The 15129-nt window shown below is 40.8% G+C and overlaps 1 protein-coding gene across 1 annotated transcript in view; it reads right to left on the bottom strand.

Annotated features, from left to right (window-relative positions):
- The window catches only part of igsf9bb (immunoglobulin superfamily, member 9Bb), a 188795-nt gene that overhangs the window by 66824 nt on the left and 106842 nt on the right, over positions 1-15129 (bottom strand). The window contains exons 5-6 of the mRNA XM_065007291.1: positions 10041-10158; positions 2291-2432 (exon numbers count right to left, since the gene is read on the bottom strand). Coding sequence (XP_064863363.1) covers positions 2291-2432; positions 10041-10158 — 260 coding nt within the window. The remainder of the gene's footprint in view (positions 1-2290; positions 2433-10040; positions 10159-15129) is intronic.

Below are 15129 nucleotides of genomic sequence, written 5' to 3'. Positions count from 1 at the left end.
CCACCTTCCCTGACTGACTCTCTTATTTTCTCTATCTTCCTTCTCTCGTGTCGCTCTACCTCCTTCCTAGAGCTGGACGATATAGACAGATAAATTGACCTATTCTTCTGCGATAACGATGAATCAGCGCTAAATTACATGAAATACCTTTTTTCCGCGAGGTGCTAGAGCTGAAAGTTACTTTACATTTTCGGGCAGGGCTCTAGACAATCTTTTTCCAGCGCCAAGTAAAACAACTGAGATGGTAGCCTACGATTCAAAAAGTAAGCTATTTCATCAAACATATCCAGGAAATGCTTGATTGATATTTTGGTAGGCAACCTGTCAAAATAGATGCAGAATGATCAGATTTATTTTTGCCTCTTCAGAGAACTTGCACACATCTTTGCCCATAATGGTCTGTAGGTTATATTATTCACCACCTGAGGAAGTGAGAACTCAAAACACTAAGCTATGTTGCTAACTCTAAATGTGATAGTGTCGTTAGATAGCCATGTAGGCAAATTGATTAATCAGTAAATGTAGGTTAATGTCCTACAACAACTTTCCAACACTAGGCCTAGGCTACTTGATATACTGTAGGCCTATTCACTGCAAATGGTGCGCTCCGCTCGGCTCAAAACCATACTAAACACAGACTCCTCCGGTTGTAAAGTGGTGCATTGAACATGAGAAATACATGACATACTCACAGAAAGCTTTGACTCTCCTCTCTGTCACTAAAACAACAGTAGTTGCTTTAAAAAAAAAAAAAAGTATTTTTCACGCAATAGCATTTTGAGCATTTTGGTCATATGCTTGTGCTTCTCAGAATGCAGCTCTCCCTCCTCCACGTGCCCATTTGGAAGAGAGAGTGAAAGTCAGCAGCCCACAATCTACAGAAACATTGTATAGCAAAATCACCGAAAATGACAGAGGTAAGCAAAATGCTTTGGTAAGAGGAAGGGAATGCTAGTGTCAGTCATTTTCGGTTTCTCGTCCCATCTCTACTCCTTCCCGACCTCCCTCCACTTCAGTCTAACTAGTTTCCCTCTGACATTCTCCCCCCCCATTCCCTACTTTGCTTACATAAGCTACACTGTGCATGTACCTCTTTACCTGCCTCTCTTTCAATATTTTTCAACACCTCTCTTATGCTACTGCATCATCACTTCATGTGAGGAGGAAGAAAAGCACAATAACCCGAGAACTCATAACACCTTCTCTGTGTAAGGGTCTCAGATGAGAGAACTTGAATGTGCTGCGCATTCCATATTTATTGTGTATGTGAGTTGGGGCAGGATTTTATTTCAGAGTACTTCAATGTCTCTCAAATGTCACTGCGTGCATGCACAAGTAGGACTTAGATGACCAAACACACTAATGTATACATGGACCCATAAATGTAAGCTAGTGTATTAGAGGATGTCCACATTGACATGACAACAACACATTTTGACATATCCTTATAGAGTTTTGAACTCAGTTCATGAATGGTTGCTGCTGTTCCTTGTTGTGCTAGCTATGGAACATGTTTAAAATAAACTGTCAACTACATTTTCTTTGTCTGAAGCACTTTGTGATAGACAATGAAGATGTCATGGCCTATAGCAGATGTGCCTATCCTAGAAGACCTTTTTAGTGGAACACACACACACTGGAAGAACTTGTCCCGATTTATGTTTTTAAATCATTGATGAAGGATTTTGAGGCTGATTCCCTGACCTGTGAATGTTTTCAATTAGCTGTTTTATGATTTTGTTATACTCTTGTGAATTCTGTCATTTTTTACTATATTACCCGTAGTTTTTCATGTTGTCTGTCTGTAATTGTGTAAAGACTAGGTGCTGCCTATTTTGGCCAGGACGCTCTTGTAAAAGAGACTTCAAATATCAATGAGCCCTTCCTGGTTAAATAAAGGTAAAAAATGTAAAAACACACATCACGTGAATATGGTCAGACAGTGATGGGGCCAATCAGATTACAGGCTCTTGTTCAAGACCCTGTGCCCTGAGGTTCACGCATGCACGCTAAACGCATGCATGGATGCACGCATGAACACAAGCACACAAACACATTATATCCCTGACATAATCTCCTCAATATATTCTACATTAGACAAAATACCCCAAAATAGTCCACATTACAAACAATTACGAAAGTGGCGGGATGGTACAGGATGGTGTCTCAAACTACAGCCACGCGAGCCAAATGCTGCCTGGGAGCTTATTCAATGTGGCCAGCGTTGTACAGTGTGTGGGGTGGTGGGGGATGGGGGATGGAACAGTAATGAACCAGATCATAACTTTACTTCTTGAAGAAGACGTTGTCATCCTCCCAGAACCAGGTGTATGTGAGGTTGCCGGGGTAGGCCTCAGCTAGGCAGTCCAGCTTGGCGTCTTGGGATATGTTCACCGTCAGGTTCTGGGGAGGGGACACAATGAACGGTGGCCCTGGGAGAACAGAAAGCACAAAAAAAGGGCAATTACTTACATTCACTTTATTTGCATGTACTCAAACACATTGACTTGATTTGATTTTAATAGAAGATACGAGAAAAGAATTGACAGAATATAAGTAGACTACATCGGAAAAAAGTGTGAGGTGGAAAAGACAATGCAGGCTTGAATGAAAACCTCACCTGATTGGTAGGTAAATTCACTTTCAAATTTAAATTATAAACACATTTTCAAAGTTTTCCAATTAACATAATAGCCAATTTCTTATTCAGCAGATATAAGGTGACATGCTAGCTAGTGTTGTCAAGATAGCAGAATTTCGACTTCAATACCGATACCAGGTTTAGTATCATGATACCATCACGATACTCGATACCAAAGCAAGACCACGGCAAAAGTAAACACAACGTATTAGCTAAAGTCACAGAATGGCACTTGATTCAGACAGATAAACTAAGCTACTGCTCTGTTCAATCGTTGGGCATCTTTTGAGTTCAATATCATCCATTTGTCAGAGACAACAATGTATTTTTATTTATCCGTTATTTTACCAGGTAAGTTGACTGAGAACACGTTCTCATTTACAGCAACGACATGGGGAATAGTTACAGGGGAGAGGAGGGGGATGAATGAGCCAATTGTAAACTGGGTATTATTAGGTGACCGTGATGCTTTGAGAGCCAGATTGGGAATTTAGTCAGGACACCCATTTAACATCCCATCCGAAAGACGGCACCCTACACAGGGCAATGTCCTGGGGCATTGGGATATTTTTAGACCAGAGGAAAGAGTGCCTCCTACTGGCCCTCCAACACCACTTCCAGCAGCATCTGGTCTCCCATCCAGGTACTGACAAGGACCAACCCTGCTTAGCTTCAGTAGCAAGCCAGCAGTGGTATGCAGGGTGGTAAATACATAAATTATACAATCATACAATCAATAAGACTTTGTTTTACGAATATAACTACGTAACAACATAATGGTAATTTATTTGAATGGTAAATCTCTATTGATAAAGTGGGATAATCAATATGTAGCCTTTGTCTATTCACAATACAGGTGAATACATATTCAATAGGAGTGTGTGCATCCATTGAGTTGAGGTTGTTTAGGCTGATTTCATGGGGCTACAGATTACAAAAAATATATTTCCCTTCCATTTGGGACTTATTTTATTGTACTGATGAACAGAGAAGAGAAGTAGCAATCTCTTACTTAATAGAAGTGTGCGCTGTCTCTTTAAGACCCAGACCCATGTAATTAACGAGGCACATGCATACACCGTCAGTTCGAGGGAGAATTAAGTGGTGACGATTTTTTGTATTGACGTTCAGCTGTTAGCTAGCAAGGAAAGTTAGCTTACAAAGCTGGAAGCTATCGGTATCATCTTACATTGTAAAGTGTTCTAGCCTGTATGGACATTGTTTTGTAAAGAGTAATTAACAGTTTCAACCGTTCTACATGTCGTGTTGCATTATTCCAATGTGTTAACATCTGTGCACCATGAGTGGGGAGCAAGCTCTAGCAATGAGTGAAGCAGGCACGAATAAAGGGGCCATCGGTTGAGTAGATAGACATACTTGATCCTCAATCAGTATAAAACGTGAGACATATTGGACAGAAGTTCAGACAGTAACAAAAATCTTAGAAACAAACAGTTTTTCATGTACTATTATCGAAAAAGTACAGAAGCTTTGGTATATACCGTGCAACACTAGCTAATGCTATCGCAATCTCTGTTAAACTGGGGCACGTTATGACATAAGATGACAACAGGGGGAGTGGGTCAGTGTGAGTGAGAGAGAGAGCCAGAAAGAGGCTGTCCACAGATATCACAACTTCCGACCTGACCACGTCACATCATAATGGCACACAGGCTGTAGATGAGGAAGGATTACCCTGCCCATGGTGCAGGGGCCATGAGGAAAGTATACACATAGTGAACACACACACAATGGACGTGCACGCACAGTGAAGATGGACAGTGTACACACACAATGGTGATACACACAGATAAGAGTCTCACACACCTCCACCACCACGCAAGGAGTTCATTAAGGCAGGTGTAGCAGAGATCATGTTGACACACATGATTCAGCTAATTAATGTCCCGAGGAGCAGCTGACCAACAGAATCAGGTTTTAGAGCAGTGCTGGAGCAAAAGCCTGTACACACAGTAGCGCTAAAGCAGTGTACGCACATCCAGACATACAGTATCTAAACAAATGAAGAATACTTGCACACTAATGAATGCTCTCGCAGTTTTATTTTATTGTGAAACCACAATATCTATTACTTACCCACAGTAGCTCTCCCGGTAGGGTTGACTGACCACCTGTCTTTATTTTCCCGTGAGGGAACTTGTCTGGTGTGGTTCAACAATACATTGTCCGAGAGGCTTCTAAACAGCTTCTACCCTCAAGCCTTAAGACTCCTGAACAGCTAATCAAATGGCAACCCAGACTACTTGCATTGCCCCCCCCCCCCTCTTCTATGCTGCTGCTACTCTCTGTTATCATCTATGCAGTCATTTTAATAACTCTACCTACATGTACATATTACCTCGACACCGGTGCCCCCGCGCATCGACTGTACCGGTACCCATAGCCCTGCTATTTACTATATTTACTGCTGCTTTTAATTATTTGTTATTCTTATCTCTTACTTTTTTGTTGGTATTTTCTTAAAACTGCATCGTTGGTTAAGGGCTTGTAAGTAAGCATTTTACTGTAAGATTCGGTGCATGTGACAAATACATTCTTGCTTCCAACCCCGCCGAATATGGATCTTTTGTTGTTATGCCCGCTTGGCAGCTGGTATTTGTTGTCATTGTCCGTCAGCTACTTCTATCAAGAGGGCAAACTAGCTGCTAGGCTCTCCATTCGGCTGGCTGGCAGTTGCAACCTTGGTCTCCATGGATACCAGCATAGTAGGGGTGCTGAGGGTTCTGCAGTACCTCCTGAAAATCTTAATAAAAAAATATATATATAATAAAAATATATATATTTGGGAAATAATGAGTTTTTCCTAAAAGTAGTGCACTGGGCCTTTACTAGTCCTGTATTAGGGGACAAAGGGGACATTAGGGGTCTGTAGAGGGAGCAAACATTGCGGCCCCTCCAATTAGTTACATCATCCATTCGGATAGTCTCCATGCATTTCTTCCTTGAAATATGAAAAAAAAAAAACATTACAAAAACATGTAAATAGACAAAACAGATGAGACGGAAGCGACACCACCCATCACGATTACAGTGCCAGTCCAGAAGAAAAACATTGTTTTTTAAATGCACAACGACGCAAAGTTTTAAAAAAGTGCAAGTCTGGGTCTGTGTGGATTGCATAAGTGCAGATAAATGTATGCCTCAGTCTTCATTTCCTATTCTTTTCATGTCCCTCCAGTTCTTCTCCACAGCCTAATGTGCTTAACTGTTGCCTGCCAGCCCCTGCAATGAGAGGAGGAGACTGCCGCTTCACTGTTAGCCCAACAGGAACATTCTGGGAACGCTTTTGTCTGTGAATCAGGCATGATAATGTGTCATAGAAACGTTCCGGGAACTTTGATGTCTGGGATAATAATAGGATAATGTTTCAGGGACATGACTAAGTATAGGGAGAGAGATGTGCTCTATGTCATTATGAGGAATAAATGGGGTACGTACCTACAGGTAAGGATGCATGTATGTTAACATGTGTAAGCGGTTGGGAAGTGGTTTAAGTGAGCTTTGGTACAATAGTGGTGAGAAGGAAAGATGGACCATCTTGCTCTTTTTCAGTCTATGACGTCGTATCAGCTCATTTAAATCTGTCTGCACCAATGGTGGGAAATCCTCGTAAACACGTCATAACGTGCACACACAAACACACACGCATTTTAATCATTTAGCAGATGCGCACACACAATTTTGAGCTGATCGCATAACAGAAGCCACACAAGCACACCCACAGAGTCCATCCCTCTCCTTTAGCCAGCTTGGTGATATTGACTGGCAGTATGGTAGTTCTGATCCAGAGCCCAGGGCCTGAGCCTCTAACAGTAGGAGAGTTCTTATCTGGAAACCCAGTGTGTGTGTGTCCGTGTGAGCGCGTGTGTAGCTTTGGCACAGCTGGAAACATTGCCCGCTGCAGATTTACTTAGTTGATCTAGTGACGATCGGATTCAGTGGCTTACCAACAGGGACACAATTACCATAATCCTTACCCCCAGCGTCATCTGCCAATCAAAAGCCACCACTTTTTAAACATGCACCAACAGAGAAACCGACTAAGGTCCAAATGGAAACAATGGTTGTCAAAGCTAAGAACATTAACAACTTCATAGTTAAGAACACTATAACAATATGGAACACAATTAAACATATTCTACAAGAACCAATATCACTCCCTAAAAACCATAGGGAACAATCTTTGGATAGATTTTCAGAATCCACCGATAAATTGGTCACATGGAAAACTAAAGGCATGGAAACGGTAAATGACTTGGCAACAGGAAATAAATGTATTTCTATGACCAGTGGAAAAAGTATCCAATTGTCATACTTGAGTAAAAGTAAAGATTAACTTAATAGAAAATGACTAAAGTAAAAGTGAAAGTCACCCAGTAAAATACTACTTGAGTAAAAGTCTAAAAGTGTTTGGTTTTAAATATACTTAAGTACCAAAAGTAAATGTAATTGCAAGTCAAAGTATAAGTATTTTTTAATTTACAGATATCCAGGGGCACACTCCAACACTTAGACATCCTTCACAAATGAAGCATTTGGGCTTAGTGAGTCCGCCAGATCAGAGGCTGTAGGTTTGACCAGGCATGTTCTCCTGATAAGTGTGTGATTTTCCATTCTCCTGTCCTGCTAAGCCTTCAAAACGTAACAAGTACTTTTGGGTGTTGTGAAAAAAAGTTGTCAAAAATATGAATAGTACTGTAAAGTACAGATACCCCCCAAAACGACTTAAGTAGTACTTTAAAAGTATTTTTTACTTAATCACTTTACACCACTGTCCATTACATAATTAAAAAGCAATTTTAGACTGACCAATGTAGATATTTTCAAATACATGTAACTTAAAAGAAACATATCACTAAATTTAGATTTGAAATATTTTTTTGAGGGAATCTTATGTGAGACAGAAAAGGATGTTCATATGATAGGTAAGATATACAAAACCTGCAAGAAAGCCTATCCAACTGACAATCTCTTAGAAAAAAATATCAACTACTGGAACCAAGACTTAAAAATAACTGATGTTGGCACAAGATGGAGGGAATGTTGGAACATCATTAACAAAATGACAGTTAATGAAAATGTACACTTAATCCAGCATAAACTAATATATAGAATTTATTAAGACAAAATTCACAAATTCCACAGCACAATGGGCAAGTCATGGCTTAGGTGTAAAACTATAAATTACTCAATAATACATGTGGGAATGCTATGAAGTCCAAAAGTTATGGGTGGAGTTAAAGTCTATCAGAAGTATTACAATGTAAACTTATTTTGAATCCATCTGTCTGCCTATTTCAAGACATGGTATATGAGGGTGCAGTGAGATACCCAATGGACTAGATGGTACTTTTATCGTCAATCATCTTGAAAAAACTATATACTTATGTATACTTAAAAACTGGAAATCAAAACAATCCTCGCTCTCTCTCAAACAACTCTTAGTCCATACTCTAGCTAGCGTCGACTGACGTGGTGTTTCCTGATAGATCTGAAAGGATTGGATAAGTGCAAGGCAATATGGTGATGGCTCAATCTATCATGAACAGAAAAATTAGGAAAGTCTGCACTCAGTATTTGCCGTGACAGAAAGGAAAATGAATTCCATCTTTAGTGATGACTCCATCGAGCTTTCTAATACGTCAAGGTGAGCTTCCACCCGGTTGCTTCCACCTACCCGGCTCCATTAGATCTACCAACACCAAAGGGGCCAGACTAGACAGTATGGATAAAGGGATGTTTTTGGACCTGGCATGTCTGTCAATTATTGCTGGAATATTTTTCTATAGTCATAGACCTCATAGGCACACACACACACACACACACACACACAGTTGAAGTCGGAAGTTTACATACATCTTAGCCAAATACATTTAAACTTTTCACAATTCCTGACATTTAATCCGAGGTCAGTTGTCTTTAAATTGTTTAACTGGGTCAAACATTTAGGGTAGCCTTCCACAAGCTTCCCACAATAAGTTGGGTGAATTTTGGCCCAAAAATTCAGGTTTGTAGGCCTCCTTGCTCACACATGCTTTTTCAGTTCTGCCCACAAATTGTCTATGCAATTGAGGTCAGGGCTTTGTGTTAGCCACTGTGTTGGCCACTCCAATACCTTGACTTTGTTGTCCTTAAGCCATTTTGCCACAAATTTGGAAGTATGCTTGGGGTCATTGTCCATTTGGAAGACCCATTTGCGAACAGGTTTTAACTTCCTGACTGATGTCTTGAGATTGCTTCAATATATCCACATCATTTTCCATCCTCATGATGCCATCTATTTGGTGAAGTGCACCAGTCCCTCCTGCAGCAAAGCACCCCCACAACATGATGATGCTACCCCCGTGCTTCACGGTTAGGATGGTGTTCTTCGGGATTGCAAGACTCCCCCTCTTTCCTCCAAACATAACGATGGTCATTATGGCCAAACAGTTCTATTTTTGTTTCAACAGACCAGAGGACATTTCTCCAAAAAGTATGATCTTTGTCCCCATGTGCAGTTGCAAACCATAGTCTGGCTTTTTGATGACGGTTATGGAGCAGTGGCTTCTTCCTTGCTGAGTGGCCTTTCAGGTTCTGTCGATATAGGACTCGTTTTACTGTGGATATAGATACTTTTGTACCTGTTTCCTCCAGCATCTTCACAAGATCCTTTGCTGTTGTTCTGGGATTGATTTACACTTTTCACACCAAAGTACGTTCATCTCTAGGAGACAGAACACATCTCTTCCTGAGCGGTATGACGGCTCATGGTGTTAATACTTGCATACTATTGTTTCTACAGATGAACGTGGTACCTTCAGGCATCTGGAAATTGCTCCCAAGGATGAACCAGACTTGTGGAGGTCTACAATTTATTTGGATTTTCCCATGATGTCAAGCAAAGAGGCACTGAGTTTGAAGGTAGGCCTTGAAATACATGTGCACCTCCAATTGACTCTTATGATGTCAATTAGCCTATCATAAGCTTCTAAAGCCATGACATCATTTTCTGGAATTTTCCAAGCTGTTTAAAGGCACAGTCAACTTAGTGTATGTAAACTTCTGCCCCACTGGAATTGTGATACAGTGGATTAGAAGTGAAATAATCTGTCTGTAAACAATTGTTGAAAAAATTACTTGTGTCATGCACAAAGTAGATGTCCTAACCGGCTTGCCAAAACTATAGTTTGTTAACAAGAAATGTGTGTTTGAACAACGAGTGTTCAATGACTCCAACCTAAGTGTACGTAAACTTCCGACTTCAACTGTATGTACACCTGCCTATTAAAACATTCACCTTGCAGAAAACGAACACAAAGACACACAACTCTACTGCTGCACACATGTACACATATACACATGCACTCATACAGATGTTGAGTTGTGGCAGGGCTACCTTGGACAAGCAAGCGTGTGGTGTGAACCACCTCCCCCTGGATGCTGTAGGCTCGGCAGGTGTACGCCCCTCTGTCCTTGCGGCTGACCGACAGCACCGCCAGACTCCCATCAGACACCTGGGGAGGGAGAGGACACCATAGAAAAAGTGAGGGGGGAGTTCTGTTAAAACAATAAGAAAAATTAATAAAGTTCCATGTGAATTTACAATGCAGATGGTCTACATCGTGCTTCCCGCGGGGAGAGAAAAACAATTGTTTAATTTATGCTACTGCTGCTTTTGCTTGTCACAGGAGTGGGGCATGTAGCTTGTTGTTGACCAGGGATGTTCTCTCGATAAGTGCTAAATTGGACCATTTTCCGGTCCTGCTAAGCAATCGAAAAGTACTTTGTAACTAGTACTTTTGTGTGTCAGGTAAAATGTATGGAGTAAAAAGTTCATTATTTTCTTTAGGATTGTAGTGACATCAAAGTAAAAAGTTACCCAAAATATGAATAGTAAAGTACAGATACCCCAAAAAAAATCTTAAGTACTTGTCACTCATCAGACGCACAGCCACTCCCCTACTCCCTGCTTGAGCTGCTGCTTTGCTTCTCTCTCCCTTGTGCATTACAGCTGCAGTTAATAAAGTAGCAACAAAAATAGTCTTTCCCTACATGATGATGATGATCGAGACCTGTTAGTGGTAGTTTTATGATAACTGCACTGTGATTTAAATTTTGTAAGGGGGATAAAAACAGTTTTTCGGTTAGGGATTTTGACCTAACGTTAACAATCCCAATTTTATTTAAAATATATAATTGTAAATGCTGCATGGCCAATGCAGACGACTGATTGACCATGCGCCCAGATGACCAATACACTTCTCTCTCCAAAATGTGCTCTGTCCCACCAATTTGTGCACATTCATTGTTTCATAACCCAGCTATCACAGTGGATCTGGGCCAATTCTGGCTGAGTGTCAGACTCGGCCGACGTCATGTGGCCTTCGGCAGTATTTCTTATGGCTAGAATGCGGGGATTGAGCTCGGGCCGATTCCGGTGTGAGTTATTTGGCCCAAATGTATATACAGTGGGCTCAAAAATTACTGGCACCCCTGACTGGCAAAGCGCAAATAATGCTTAAACAAATATAAACAATATAATTATAGAGATAAACTCAAAATACCAACATGTGAGAAATAATGTACTTTATTAATGTTTCAATGGAACAAACCAAAATAATGTATTGATTTAATTAAAAATCTATGTCCTCCAAATGAAGGTTTCACAATTAATGGCACCCTTAAAGATTATTGTAAATAACATCTACCAAAATTAAACCACAAATTAAAATCCACTTATTTAAGTTTATCTAAGTCTTAAGGAACTATATTGAGCCATTACATCACTTTCTGATTCACTAGGGTATAAAAATTAGGTAACATACATGCAGTATCCCGCTGTCATCCAACACCTTGAAGAAAACTAAAGAACTGGCAGTTCAAAAGAGACAGATGGTCATAGACCTTCATAAATCTGGTAATGACTACAAGATCCACAAACAATTGAATATACCACTGAGCACTGTCAGGGCAATTATTAAAAATTTCAAAAGATATGGAACAGTTGAAAACCTCATGGGTAGAGGACTGCATTTTGCCCCCCAGGATAGGGAGGAGGATGGGGAGAAGCAACAAAATCCCCAATAATCACTGTGAAAGAACTGCAGGCCTTGGTGGAGTCTTAGGGTCACCAGGTTTCAAAAAGCACCATCAGACGCCACCTCCACAACCACAGGCTCTTTGGAAGGGTTGCCAGAAGAAAGCCCTTTCTGACCCCAAGACACAGACGCAAGCGCTTGGAGTTTTCCAAATGTCATTTAAATTATGACTGAAAGAAGGTGCTCTGCTCAGATAAGACCAAAATTTAACGTTTTGGTCAGATACAGCATCGGCATGTTTGACGTGGAAACAGAGATGCATACAAGGAGAGGCACCTCATACCCACGGTGAAATATGGTGGTGGGTCAGTGATGTTTTGGGGCTGTTTTAATTCCAGAGGTCCAGAGGCACTGGTTAAGATTGATGACATAATGAATTCCACCAAGTATCAGGCAATTTTGGCTGACAATCTGGTTGCCTCTGCCAGAAGGCTGGGACTTGGCCGTAGGTGGACATTCCAACAAGACAATGACCCGAAACATACCTCAAGATCCACACAGAAATGGTTCTGTGACAACAAAATCAATGTTCTGCCATGGCCATCTCAGTTGCCGGACCTAAATCCAATCGAAAACCTGTGAGCTGAGTGGAAGAGGGCAGTTGATAAGTGCAAATCCAAGAATGTGAAGGATCTTGAAAGGATCTGCATAGAGGAATGGTCCAAAATCCCTCCAAATGTGTTCCTTAACCTTGTCAAACATTACAGGAAAAGCCTCCATGCTGATATCATTGCCATAGGTGGTTGCACTAAGTACTAAATGAGGAGTGCCAATAATTATGAAACCTTGATTTTGGTTAAATGAATTTTGTATCAAATAATTGTATGATTTTGGTTGGTTCCATTGAAACACTAATAAAGTACAGTATTTCTCAAATGTTGGTATTTTGAGTTTATCTCCATAATTATATTGTTTATACTTTTTTAAAGTATTGTTTGTGCTTTGCCAGTCAGGGGTGCCAGTAACCCACTGTATTACTTGTGGCTCGGGCTGATTGGGGCTACTCTCTGGCAGATAATTACACGGGCTGCTTTATATAATTGACATTTCATTATTTATTTACCCATTATTTATTTTACTCACGGTTACTGTGATCATAAAATACAATTAACATGAAAATTAAATTCTTTAAGAAACCTGTGTAGTATTTAATATTTTGCTTCTTTGTGGAAGGCAATTGATAAGCATTAAAAACCTTGTGGATGGAACAGTGCAAACTCTCTTTCTACAGATGCAGGTTCAAGAAGCGTGCCGGCCGCGACCGGGAAACCCATAAGGCATCGCACAATTGGCCCAGTGTTGTCCGAGTTAGGGGAGGGTTTGAGTGCAAACTGCGTTTCTACAGATGCTGGTTCAAGACCTGTGCCGGCTGCGACCGGGAGACCCATGAGGCGATGCACAATTGGCCCAGCGTCGTCCCGAGTTAGGGGAGGGTTTGGCCGGCTGGGATGTCCTTGTCCCATCGTGCTGTTGCAACTCCTGTGGCAGGATAGGCGCATGCACCCTGACACGGTCACCAGGTGTATGGTGTTTCCTCCGAGACAACATTTTTTTGTGGATGGGTATAATTTGTATGTATAATAGTAATATTTAAAATGACTAAATCGGTTAATTTAATATACATTTATTTAAATTTGCATCGCCCGCTTCTGGGGGGATTCTGGTAAGATGCAGGCAAAGTTGGCTGAATTCCAGTAGATGGAAACGGCCGAAGTACTTGGGCCGATTCTGGGCAGTCATTCATTTTGAGCACGACACCCGATTCAATCAGTTCCGCCCCCGGAAGAGGGCCGCTTCCTCGTTGCTAACTGGGAACTTCATTGTGTGAATTGTTTGCATTTGATTGTTAGAGTATATCAATTCCCCATTACATATGTAACCAGTAGTACATTTACCATTAATTCCCATAATTTTTTTTTCAAAAGTTTTTTAGTTTGGTTACGGTCATTTCTGTTAATGCATTCAATATTATTATTCCAGTCTTCACGTTATCATTGTCGTAGTGGACCCACAGTTTATTTCATTGCGTTTACGAGTTTAGTCAAGTTAGTCATTGTCTTCTGTTTGCAGCGCTCCTGTCAATGTTGAGTTAGGATGCGCAGGCATAGGAGTAGTCCTATAGGCTACCTGGCCTGATCACACATAGAAGTAGTCCTATAGGCTACCTGGCCTGCGCCTAAATGTAGGCATATAAATGTTCTCATTAGGGAATGTGATAGTATTTCTGATTGGTTTAACGCACCAGCTCTCTCCCTTTCGATAACCACTCAGCGTGAAAGGGAAAAAATGTCATGCTCTGATCCAGTGGAAACGTCATAAAATAGGCCTACCTGATTACTTCTCATCAGTGCTTTACTTGGACTGAAATATGTTCCGGAACTCATTTTGGGTGCTGCTACTGTTTATATTTAGGTGCAGGAACTCCACAATCATTTTGAGCTAATTTTCTATAAGAGGAACGGGAGCTCAAGCAGTAGAACATTAGGTGTGTCGGTACTCAGGTCCGGTAAGCTCCTGCCCAAGTCAATCACTGCTGTTGCGGAAATTGCCTACAGCTGTGTGTCTTGAGCTCACTGGCGCGGGAAACTGCCCAGAATATTTTATATAAATGTCGCAAATTCGCTAGCGTGAGCTTAGGGCCGTTGAAGACAGGCCATGTGTAGCCAATGTGATTTCTGGGATATTTATTTTTATCCGGATATTTTCCACCTGCAGGCTACAATGTTTCTATTTGTTGGCTTTATGTAGGCAATTTTTTACATAGTTGGCAATGGCAATAGAAATTACTTTTTAAGTTTGTATCATTTTCATTTAGATTTGTATTGAATTTTGATTAACCACATTACAATGATTTTGAGATATGAATGTTATTATAAATTAAATGAAACTGTTTCACGAAAATGTACATATGAAAACTATAACTGTCACGCAGATCGGTAAAATAAATTGACATTCCACATGAGAAAGGTTGCCGAACCATCATGTAGCCTATTACCGGCATCTTCAGGAGCGTAATGGCAGAATATGCGAAAGTCAGCAGAAGCGGGAGGAGAATAGTATGGTCAGGATAAGATTTTTTACTTCTGGTGATCTAGATCTCTGGTGCTCTGTTGAGTCATCTGTCTTAATTCATTAAACTGGATGCGTAATGCATTTATAGTTGATTTTATTAAAACACATAAGGGTGTGTCTATATATGGAAACATAGACGTGAAAAAAATTAGACCAATCAATTGGTCGAAAGAACAGATGACTTTCGGTCGACTAAGTCTTTTTTTGTCGGGGACAGCCCTACGACACCACCAAAATGGGGGCCTCTAAATATTTTTTCTGGAATTCAGCAGAGCCAGAGGGTCGACCGTGCCCCCTGCCCCTTTTTGATCCACA

This window comes from Oncorhynchus nerka, linkage group LG22, assembly GCF_034236695.1.
Source record: "Oncorhynchus nerka isolate Pitt River linkage group LG22, Oner_Uvic_2.0, whole genome shotgun sequence".
In the NCBI taxonomy this organism is placed as follows: Eukaryota; Metazoa; Chordata; class Actinopteri; order Salmoniformes; family Salmonidae; genus Oncorhynchus; species Oncorhynchus nerka.
This window is presented reverse-complemented; position numbering and strand designations above follow the sequence as displayed.